The sequence below is a fragment of the Sminthopsis crassicaudata genome, chromosome 6 (assembly GCF_048593235.1).
Source record: "Sminthopsis crassicaudata isolate SCR6 chromosome 6, ASM4859323v1, whole genome shotgun sequence".
NCBI classification, from domain to species: domain Eukaryota; kingdom Metazoa; phylum Chordata; class Mammalia; order Dasyuromorphia; family Dasyuridae; genus Sminthopsis; species Sminthopsis crassicaudata.
Genome location: NC_133622.1, coordinates 238,206,623 through 238,219,268, shown reverse-complemented (window position 1 = coordinate 238,219,268; position 12,646 = coordinate 238,206,623). Strand labels below are relative to the sequence as shown.

Here is a 12,646-nt window from a genome sequence, read left to right as displayed (position 1 = left end):
CAAGTGTGAGAGATCCAAGGTAAAGGAAACAACGATTCCTCTTGCTCTTGGGAGTGGGCCTAGGGATAAATCACACAAAAACATAAAGAAAAGAAATAAGATCTCACCTGATATCCAGTACTAAAATTTTACGTGCTCCAGAGGTGGCTAAAGACTTCTCCACTCTTCTTGCTCTGGGCTGTTCCAAAAAAGGGTAAAGGGAATAGGTCAGGGTGACATTAGTTAATAGGAGAGCCTGATCTTGAGAAATTTTGCCAAATTGCCATCCTCATGCCAATCCAACTATATTCTGAAGAGAAGATAGGAAATGGATATTATTACTCAGGCTCATCCCAGGCTAAGGAATAGGATCCATGCCATCTAAGCCAAGGTCTATTAATGGGCAGAAAAATTACCTTTTATTTATGACATGTCCAGCCTGTTCATAGACTGTAATCTCTTGCAGACTATAAAAAAGGAATGGAAGCAAAGGCCTCTGGCTTCTGCTCTCACTTTCTTCTTATCCTAATCCATCACTTTGCCATAAGGAGGCCCAGCACTGTCCTCTTACTCAGAGAGAAGGTGAGCAAAAAGCCAAGAGTTCCTGTTAGCCTGGATCACTATCTAAATGGTGGGGAATGTGATTTGGGAAGATTGGAAATGTGGCAAGGGACTTATGAGGGGCTTTGAATCCAGATAGGAACTCATACATCTGATTTTCAATGTAATAGAGAGTAATTATAGTTTAATAAAAGGGGTTTTGGTAAGATCATACCAAGACCATCAATTTGACAGCTAAGTGGAGAATGGATTAGAATGGGGAGAGATTTAAATCAGGCAAACTAGCTAGCAGTCCACGACATTTGTCTGGGCATGAGGTGATCATGGTCTGGACCACTGTGGTGGCAATGTCAAAAGAGAGAAGAGGGAATATGTAAGACATGACAATTGTGGTGGACAAAGAAAATGTGAAATTAAAATGTGAGTGACAAGGAACATGTTTTCAATATTAACAATAATAAAAGGGCAGCTAGGTGGATCAATGGATTGAGTATTTGCCCTGCAGTCAGGAAGACTTGAATTCAACTCCAGACTCAGATATCTGACATGTACCATAACTTAATCCTGAGGCAATCCTGATTGCCTTACCAATAACAATAATGATAATGATAATGATGATAAACTTTGAGAGGGAGAGGTTTGGAAGAAAATTCTTATCAGTTAGGTTTTAGAAATTTTAAGTTTTCAGCTATCTATGGCACACTCATTTTGAGAAATTTAATAATCATTTGTGGTGTAAGAATGGAGGTCATGGGGAAAAACAAAGTTCAGGAAAGAGGGTAGGTCTAAATAAATAGATTTTAGGATCAGTATAGAAATAATACTTGAATCCATGAAAAGCTAACAGTTCCATCAAATAAAATAATATAAAAGGAAAAGATGACCCAGAAAAGGAACCTGAGAGTTATATAATAATCACCCATGGCAGATTGAAATCCAGCAAAGGAGAACAAAAAGGAGGAGTCAGAGAGGTAAAAGAAAAACTAAGAATAATTGCATCAAAATATAGAGAGTAAAGAAAATTAGGTAGACAGTCATCAGTGACACCAAATGCTGAAGGCAAAACCAGAAAAATGATAACTGATAAAATGTCATTAAGTTGGAAAATTGAGGGATCTTAAGAAAATTTAGAGAGAAAAATTTTAGGTGAATGATAAACTCAGAAGATAGGCTTGTGAAGAGATAAGCAAATAAGAAGAACCTGAATGGAAGATGCAGTTGTAGTTAGTTTTCTCAAGGAGTTTAGACATCAAATACAGAAGATATGTGGGAAGATAGCTAGTAGAGATAGATGAATGGAGTGAGAGCAAGATAGGTCAGAAAATGTCAGTAGACAAGCAGAGATTGAAGATAAGGAAGTGTAAAGATTAGAGGCAATAATTTTCCATAGAAGAGAGATAAGGGCATCTCTTGTTCACATGAAAGAATTAGGAAGGAAAAGAACACACAAAAAAAGGTATGGCACAAAGAGGTGAAAGAAAAGAATTAGAGAAGAAATTTTGTGATATGAGAGATGTCAAAAACTGGAGAAGGAAAATCTCTAATAAAATATTTAATGATATTTGATACAAGGTTTTCATCTGAGAGGGTGGGCATTAGAGAGTCAAGGAAAGTTTGAGAAAGCACTAAAATGTTTGGAAAAACAACAATGGTGAGTGGACAGTGAGTCAATTAGGAATATATAAAATATCTGCTTTGCCACAGTAAGGTCTTAGTCAATAATGTGCAACATAAATTTATAGTCGATTCAGGCAATATGGTTCAATGACTTTCTCCAGCATCATTGAGTTAAATGTATGGTCAAAGGCAGAAGGTGATGGGAGTATGTGAATATTGAAATTTTATAGGGCAAAAATCTGTGATAAGATATCAGTAAAGGGCTTTAGAGATGAGTAGAGAATAGAGATGAATATGATCATCCAATGAGTGGTGACAGGGAAAAGAAAAACAATGTAGCCAGTTAGAGAAAGATTCTAAACCAAGCAATGAATTCATTGAGAAAAGTAAAGTATTCTTGGTTATATAGAAATGCCCACCAGATTTGAATTGACTGAAATGCAAAGGAGCAGTAATTACTTAGAGATGATAAAAGAGGGAGAGGTCAGAGGTAACAGTGGTAGATGCAAGAGTATTTTGACATCTTCACCATAACCAATGAGTAACTGGGAATGAATGAAAGTGCAATTAACAGTGGAAAGAGTATGAAAAAAAAACTTATCAAAAGATAAGCAAGTCTCAAGGACAAATAACAGATGAGGGCATGGGAAACAGAAAACATTTAAGTTAAAAACAACTTGTTTCCTACAAATTGAGCATTCCAGAGACCAAGAGGGAAGGGTTAAATAGCTTTGGAGTGGGGCACTGGCATTAAGGGGAGAGATGTTGCAGGGGATAGGAATAAAAGGAATGGAAATGGAAATCAAGATATTGATAAATGGCATCAATATCTTCTGAATCACTTCTATGGGGTGAGAATGATGAGCTGATACTTTGTTGTGACCATCAAAGTTTCTCAGAAGAACACATTCATTATTTTAGTCACAGTCATTTTCACAATAGGTGGCAGACTAAAAAATTTACAATTCTAGAATATGCCACTCTGTGGTACTAAGACATACTCTCCCATTAGTTGATGTATTATTTGTCATTACAATGGGAAAATCTAATGATGTACCAATCAAAATCTGCTATATTTCTACAAAGTTGTATTGGATTTGACAAGAAATCATCTTCCCAAGATGTCTAAGGACTAGTTTCTGATAATGAAATTCTGGGGATAGAATATGATGAACTGTCTGGAATTACAATATTAAGGAACTATGTTATGATACTCATATATAACACTTGTTTCATATCTGGTCAAAGACCCAAATCAATAAAGTTAATTTTTTTTATCAATTTAGTCTTTTCCAATAGTATGTTGCTTCTTTTCAATGTAATTACTACTTCAACAAGGTTTTGGAGGAAGGTGTGAATTATGTAAAAAGATATAGTGTGATATGTAATGAGAATAGTAGCATTAAATAAGAGTGTTATATGGAAGGGAAATACATGAGAATATTTTCAGATAGCAAGGAATAATTCAGTAGATAAAAAGTGTCTAAAAATCAAGAAGGGTGGAAAGTATCAGGTGAGACCTGAATGTTAGGAAAAAAGATTTGAGAAGATAGGACTAAGGATTTGTCATACAGGTTAGTTCTTCATTTAGAATGAAAAAAATTTAAAAATGTAGAAAAGTATCAGAATGATATGAAGTAGACCTTCCATGAGTGACCTCAACTATTTAATTAGTGAGATATGAAGAAATGCCCTCACACAACAAAGTGTGTAAATTTGCCGCTATGGAAAATATAAGAAGAAATGCAAAAGTTGTTTAAAATAGCTAGTGAGAGTGAGATACCAGTTGGAGTAGTGAGGAGCAGAAAACCGACTTGGTTGCAATGAGGATTCCAAGTGATATTAAAAGACACATTCTTGCAATAAGTTTATGGGAGAAAATTTCCTGGTTTCTTTAGAGACAGGAGCAGAAGCAAGAAATGGAAAAAGCAAGAGTCTTTCAGGGACAAATGAGCAAGATCAACAAAAGTAAGTGATAAAGTAAAGTTTAGTTGATTTAACAAGGGTATTGATGTGTAAAATTAAAAAGAGTTTAGCTACTACAATGATGAAGGGAAGAGAAACAACAGAAAATTTGTAGGATTGAAGATCACTGGGAAGAAGAAAAAGTTCAGATGTCTTCTTGTTTTTGTCTTATTGATTAGTCATATCTAATTCTTTGTAGATCCACTTGGGCTTTCTTGGCAGAGGTACCATTTCATTCTCCAGATCATTGTGTAGATGGAGGAGATTAAGGGTAATATGGTTCACTGAGGAACGGAGGTTTACACAGGTAGTTACTGTCTGAAGCTACATTTGGAAACAAATATCCTTGATATCAGATTCAATACCCAGTCCATTGTACCACAAGTAGATCTTGAACCATCAGGTAAGATGGAATGAAAATTTTTCATATAAGCCAGAAATTTTGAAATTCAAATTCTGAAGTTCCACCACTGTCTGGTAAATTGTATTGCTCTTCAAATGCAATATCAGAAAGTCATGGAATTTCTATCAGAAAGTCTAAGTATATAATAAGCTTACTATCATGTGTTTTTCCATAGATCATATAGAATTTGACCACAAATTATCTTCACAAGATAGCTAAAGAATGCTGACTTTTGATGAAATTCTAGGGATAGTATATCTACTACTAACTGTAGTTGGATTCCTAGGGAATTGCATCCTCTTCTTTCTAAACAGCTTTAGTTTCTTCATTGTCCATAGAACAAGACCTAAAAATCTAATTATAATCCATTTGGCTTTTTCCAATGTCATGGTACTTCTCTTTAGGGGAATACCTACGACAACAAGACTTTGGAGGGTGAATTGTCTTCTGGATGATACTGGGATTAAAATCATAATATACATGCAAACACTAAGCCGAAACCTTTCCTTATATAGCACCTGCTTCTTGAGTGTCTTCCAGGCCATCATTATTAGTTCCACCAACTCTATTTGGGCACAGCTCAAAATGAGAACACCAAAGTGCATCATTGTATGTATTCTTCTTTGCTGGATCTTCAATCTACTCTTAAATATGGTTCTATTTCTATACCATGATAGTCCAAAGAACAGAACAGATAGTAAATATGGTTGCAACACTGAAGATAGATATCTAAATGAATATAATACAAATCAGGTTAAAATGGCACTCATAATATGTATTTATAATTATTTGTTTGTGTGTCTCATGCCTTTTTCTAGTGTCTACATAGTCTCAATCCTCTACAAACACAAGAAGCATGTAAGTCATATTCACACTAATAGCCTCTCCACCAAAAAATCCCATGAAACTATAGCCAGCCAAGGTATCTTGATTCTAGTAAGCATCTTTGTTTGCTTTAATGCATTCAGTCAAATTTTTGCTCTGTGTATGTTTTATTTCAAATACACACACAATTGGATGATACATACCTCAATCTTTTTGTCTCTGTGGTATCCAGCAGTCAGCCCTCTTATTCTGATCAGCATTGATTCTCAGATCCCCAGAACTTGTATTCACAGATAGATTGAAAAGACACAGGGTATCCATTATCTGTAATGCAGATCTGTACAGAAGTGTTATAGAAGCATAGTAACACAAAATGTTCCAGCTGAATGGACCAATGAAGATCTAAGCCAGTCACTTAACAGATACTGGAAACTGAGTTACAAAATTGATGAATCATGGGAATCTCTTTGTTTTTCCAATTCTAGGCATCCCAACATATTGGGCAATTGCATAAAAATATGAAAAAGGATTTGAATGTGCCTCAAATAATATTTTGGGAACTTTCTTAGGCTTGTCTGATATTAATTCATTTCTGCTGTTTTATTTCTCCATTATTCGTTACTGCTAAAATGCCACTTCAGGTTCTATCTGTGCTAGTTTTTTCCTGATTCTCTCTAACTAGATATATTTTTCATTGAAAGCCTGAAAATGTAATTTTCTGAATGAATTTGCCAACAAGAAAATCATCCTTGGTAAGATAAGATAATTATTTTCAACTTTCTAGTATAACTCTTATTATTAATTAACAGGAGGATTAGTTGATTTATACAATACTCATCTATATTATTTATGCTGTTAATTGTTTTTTTTTAATTCATTTATTTATTTTGGAGACATCTTCCTTTATGAATTGTGTGGGAGAGAAAAAGCAGAACAAAAGGAGAAAAAAATTATAGGACAGAAAAAAATACAGAGAAAAAAGTAAATATAGCATGTGTTGTTTTACATTCAATCTCCATACTTCTTTTTCTGGATGCAAATGGCATTTTCTATTGAAGGTTTATTGGGATTGCCTTGGATCACTGAAGCACTGAGAAGAAGCAAGTCTTTCATAGTTGATCATCGTACATTCATCCTGTTATTTTATACAAAATATTCCTCATTCTGCTTGTTTTGCTCTTGCTCAGCTTTAGTTTATATAAATCTTTCCAAGATTTTTAAAAGGACTTTGTTCATCATTTTTTATAGAGCAAAAATATGACATTACCAATATAGATCATAACTTGTTAAGCCATTCCCTAATTTACTAATTTTCTGATTCTTTGCTATCACAGAAAGAGCTGCAACAAACACTTGTGCATATGTAGGTCCTTTTTTCTTCTTTATGTTTTCCTTGGAATGCAGACCCAGTAGTGACACTGTGGGTCAAAAGGTATCCAGTTTTATAGATCTTTGGGCATAGTTCCAAATTGCTCTCTAGAATGTTTGGATCATTTCACACCTCTACCACAAAGCATTAGTGTTCCCAATTTCCCCACACCTCCTTCCAACATTTCTCATTGTCATTTACTGCCATTGTAGCCAATATGAGAGATGTAAGGTACCTCAGAGGTTATTTAATTTACATTTGTATAAATTTAATAGTCATAGAGAGCATTTTTTCATATGACTAAAGGTGACTTTAATTTCATTGTCTGATAAATAAATGTTCTGTTTTTTTGATTATTTATAAATTGGGGAATGACTTGTATGCGTGTAATTTTGTCCCAGTTCTTTATATATTTTAGAAAATAAATTTTTTGCCAGAATCACTGGCTGTAAAATTTTCCCCCAAACTTTGTACTTCCCTTTGAATCTCTGTTGTGTTGATTTGTTTTTTTTTGTACAAAAACATTTGAATTTAATGTACACAAAATTGTCCATTTTACATTTCCTAATGTTCTCTAGTTCTTCTTTGGTTATAAATTCCCCCCCATTCCAAAAGATCTGATAGGTAAATTATGCCTTGCTCTCCTAATTTGCTTATGCTATTATCCTTTGTGCTAAAATCATATAGGCATTTTGACCTTATTTTGGTATGGGGTGTGATATATAGATCTATGACAAATTCCTGACAAACTTTCCAGTTTTCGCAGTAATTTTTTTTTGAAATAGTGAGTTCTTATCCTAGAAGCTGACATTTGGCAATTTATCAAATACTAGATCACTATACTCATTGATTATTATGTCATGTGTTTCTAATCTATTCCACTGATCCACACTCTATTTCTTAAGCCATTTTAAATGATTTTGATGACTGTTGCTTTATAATAGAATTTTAGGTCTGGTACTTTTAAGCCATCATACTTTGTAATTTTTTTTTCATCAATTCCCTAGAAATTCTTAACCTTTATTCTTTTAGATGAATTTTGTTATTATTTTTTCTAGCTCTATAAATATTTTTGGCAGTTTGATTGGCATGGTACTGCACAAATAGACCAATTTAGGCAGAATTGTCATTTTTGTTATATTAGCTCAGCCTATCCAGTAGCAATTGATATTTTCCCAACTGTTTAAATCTGAATTTTTTTGTGTGTGAGAAGTATTTCATAATTTTGTTCAAATAATTCCTGAGTTTGGCTTGGCAGGCAGATATTCCCATATTAGATATTCCCATATTTTATTTTATCTATAAATATTTCAAATGGAATTTCCCTTTCTATCTCTTGTTGATGGGCTTTGTTAGTAATATATAGAAATGTGGAAGACCCATGCGGGTTTGTTTTATATCCTACAACTTTGCTAAAGCTGTTGATTGTTTCCTGTAGGTTTTTTTGATGATTTTCTAGGATTCTCTAAGTTAATCATCCTATCATTTGCAAGGAGTGATAGTTTCACTTCCATATTGCCTATTCTTATTCCTCTCATTTCTTTTCCTTTTCTTATTGCTAAAGCCAACATTTCTAGTACAATATTGAATATTAGTGGTGATAATAGGCATCCTTATTTCACCCCTGTTCTTATTGGGAATCCATCCAGCTTTTCTTCATTATAAAAATGCATATTGATTTTAGATAGATACTGCTTATTATTTTAAGGAGAGCTCTTTTGTCCCTCTGCTTTATATTGTTTTTAATAAGAATGGGTACGGTATTTTGTCAAAAAGTTGTTTTGGCGTCTGTAGAGATTATCATATTATTTCTGTTGGTTTTGTTATTGATGTGATTGATTATGGTAATAGTTTTCCTGATACTGAACCAGCTGGATTCCTGTTATGAATCCCACTCAGTCATAGTGCACTATCCTCTTGATAAGTTGTCATAATATCTTTGCTAACATCAGTATTCATAAGGGTGATTGGTTTATCATTTGTTTTTTTCTCTGTTTTGGCTCTTTCTGGTTTAGGTACCATTACCATATTGTGTCATAGAAGGAATTTGACAGGAATACTTCATTTATTTTTATAAATAGTTTACATAGCATTAGAATTAATTGTTCTTTAGAAGTTTGGTAGAATTCACTTGTAAATCCATCAGTCTCTAGAGATTTTTTTTTTTTTCCTTAAAGAGTTCATGGATGGCTTATTCAATTTCTTTGTTCCAAAATGGGATCATTTAAGTAATTTATCTTCTCTTCTGCTAATCAAGGCAAAATTTATATTTTTATAAATATTCATCAACTTAGGTTAGATTGTCAGACTCCCTGACGTAAAATAGAGCAAAATAGATCCTAATTATTGCTTTAATTACTTTTTCCTTGGTGGTAAGTTCACCCTTTTCATTTTTGATGCTGGTTATTTGGTTTCTTTGTTTCTTTTTGCTGATCAAATTAACCAACAGGTTATCTATTTTGTTATGTTATATTTTATTTTTTTTTCATAAAACTAGCTCTTAGGTTTTCATTAATTAGCTCAATAGTTTTCTTAATTTCAATTTTATTATTCTCTCTTTTGAATTTCAGAGTTTATGTTTAAGTATTTAATTGTGGGGTTATTTTGTTCTTTTTCTAGCTTTTTTAGTTGCATGCATAATTCATTAATTTCCTCTTCCCTATTTTATTCATATACATATTTAGAGATATAAAATTTCCCCTAAAAACTGCTTTGGCTGTATCCCTTAAGTTTTGGTATGTTGTCTCATTATTGTAATTCTCTTGGATGAAATTATGGATTCTTTCTCTGATTTATTGGTTGACCCACTCATTCTTTAGAGTTATATTATTTAATTTCCAATTGGTTTTTAGTCTATCTTTCTCTGCCTCTTTATTGGATATAATTTTTATTACATTATAGTCTAAAAAGGAAGCATTTACTATTCCTGCCTTTCTGCATTTTATTGTGAAGTTTTTATACCTTAATACATGGTCAATTTTTGTGCAGATGCCATGTACTACCAAGAAAAAAAGTGTATTTCTTTTGGTCCCTAATGAATTTTCTCTAGAGGTCTATAATACCTAGATTTTCAGGATCCTATTAATCCTTATAGTTTCTTCCTTGCTTATTTTTCTTTATCTGATTCTGACAGGGGACAGTTGAGATTCCCCACCAATATATCTTTGCTGTTTATTTCTTCCTATAACTGATAATATCTTCTCTAGGAATTTATGTGCTCTACCATTTGGTGTATATACATTTAATATCCTTACTACTTCATTGTTTATGTTACTCTATCAAGATTTGTTTTTCCTTCCTTCTCTCTTTTATTGAGATCTATTTTTAATTTTTCTTCGACTGAGATTAGAATTGTTATCCCTGCTTATTTTTTTCATTTTTTTTTGTTGCTTCAGGTGAATCATAATAAATTCTGCTTCAGCCTTTTACAACTTTGCAAACTATGTAATTCTCTGTTTCAAGCATGTTTCTTGTAAACAAAATAATATAGGATTCTGTTTCTTCTTAATCCATTCTGCTATCCACTTCTGTTTTATGGGAGAGTTCATCCCATTCACATTCACAGTTATGATTACCAACTCTGTATTTTCCTCCATTTTATTTTCTCCTCTGCATATTCCTTTGTTTTCTCTACTCTGATCTTATTAGTGTTTTTTGTTTTTTGCCCACTCCACGCACTATCTTATCTTGTATCACCCCTACTTCCTTTTAATAGTGTTTTCAACCCTTCCTTCTATCCTGATCTTCCCTTTTCTTTCCTCTATGTTGAGATCAAGCTTCAGAAAATATTCATCACCTTCCCTTCTTCCTCAATTTTAATAGGTTTTTGTGCTTCTTCATTTCATCTAATTTATCCCATTATGCCACCACTTTCTTCTTCCACACTTAAATGTCTTTTTCTTTGATATCATCGCATCAGAATTCAGTCACAATCACACACTTAATCCATGTGATGCCCACTTTTAACTATCCCAATAAAAGATACAGTTCTTAAGCATTAAAGATATCATTTTCCCATCTAGGGATATAAATATTTTACCCTTTAAATAATATATTTTCCTCCTGTTTACCTTTCTATGCTTTTCTTGAGTCTTGTGGTTGAAGATTAATTTTCTTTTTAGTTCTTTTTTTTTTTTTTTCAACTGAAGCCTCTCATCTTTCTGAGATTGGGTGAACACCCCTTTCACTTCAATGAGACTGACCTTTCTTGATTTTTTTTCCAATCTTATCTTGAGCTGGAGACTAAAGAGTGGTTTCATTAGATCGGACTCTGTTTAGAAGCTTGGTTTCATGTGATTTTCAAGAGCAACTGGGAGAGCTCTTCACTCTACATTTTTGGCTCCATCCTCATGTTAATTCTTTTCTCATAAAATGAACCTATAAAATATAGCATCATGACAAACTGAGAAACAAACCAAGATAGAGTTGAATCCAAAAATGTTGCATGTAAATTGACTTAGATGAAAAAACTACAATAATTTATTTCCTAAGTATCTTGAAAAACTGACCAAAGATACTTTAAATGAAAAAGAATGGTCAACAGAGACTATTGTGTACATCCTCAAAGACAGCAGAGAGTGATCTTAGGAAGAACAAAAAAAGTAAGGTACCTAGCCTTTCATAGGAGACAAATTCCTTGAAAACAATAAAATATAAAATTTATTATCTCAAGTATTCATACAAATTGGCCAAGGGTTAAGCACCCAGCAAGAATAACTAAAAGTTCCAAAGGGAGGAGAGAAACTTGACTTCACAAGTGGTAAGGATAAAACCAGTGTGCCTACATTTTCTTCCTTCCTACTGTCTTCTAACAATTTATCTTCTGATCTTGTTATTCCACCAAACTGATTTCTCCAAAGTTAAGAATGATCTTTTAGGAATGAAATCAAATGGCTTTTTCTCAATATTAATTTTCTTTGAGTTCAAGGTAGCTTTTGACACTGTTGATCACTCTTTCCTCCTGGATGCTCTCTTCTCATTATACTTTCAGGATTCTACACTCCTCATTTTCTTCCTACATATTTCTTTGGTACTTCTCTCTTGCTTTGATGGATTCTTCTCCATATCATATCATCTAACTGTAACTATGCCTCAGAGATATGACCTGGACTCTTTTCTCTTCTCTCTCTATACAATTCCACTGGCTGATCTTATTAACTCACATGAACTTAGTTACCTTCTACAGGCTAATGATTCTCAAATCGACCTGTCCTGATTCCTTCTCTGAAATTCACCTCTAATCTTGCATTTTTAACTGCTTTCCACATATCTGGAAAGCTGGGAATAGAACTGGTATCCATCAAGAAGTCTTAAAGAAAAAAGTCTTAATTATTTGAAAGGAAATGTAGGTTTAGGGGAAAAAATGAGAAAACCATTTCATAAATACAGACCCTGAACCTTTTGCCCTACTTTCCATTCAGAAAGTCAAACCAGAGCATTTAGGATATTGTTGAGAGATACAATGAATAATCATCATTGAAGGATAAAGTGACTTTCCAATAATGATTTTCCTAGAGAAGGAATGTTTAATGAAGAAGACTCAAAGCAATATGATTATCAGGAAGTAAAAGTCTATAATGAGAATCTTTCTTAAATAGACTCTGAATTACATAACTCTGCCCAAAATCAGATGATCCAATCAGAAGAACAAAGAGTAATAATAGGATACAAGTACTTGGCATAATCAAACTTTTAGAATAATGAGGTTTCCAAATAAGGAATTTCCCAGAGAAAGAAGGCATAATCAAGAAGTTATAAGGCAGAAGTAGATGAGGATTAGGGAAAACAATTTAGAAGTTTTGCTTGATGGCATGAACAAAGTTAACCAAACAGATAAGTTTGGAACTCATTGTCCCAAAAGTGAAACAAATAAAAATTTCATGATTTTACCTTAGTAAATTTTTTTCCAAATGGTGGAGATTAAAAAA

The 12,646-nt window shown here is 33.1% G+C and overlaps 1 protein-coding gene across 1 annotated transcript; it reads left to right on the top strand.

Moving 5' to 3' along the window:
• Positions 1-4,747: 4,747 nt before the first annotated feature.
• On the top strand, positions 4,748-5,647 carry LOC141547707 (vomeronasal type-1 receptor 1-like). The gene has a single exon (XM_074276186.1). It carries the CDS (start codon positions 4,748-4,750, stop codon positions 5,645-5,647), a length of 900 nt encoding a protein of 299 aa, XP_074132287.1.
• The last annotated feature ends 6,999 nt before the right edge of the window (positions 5,648-12,646 follow it).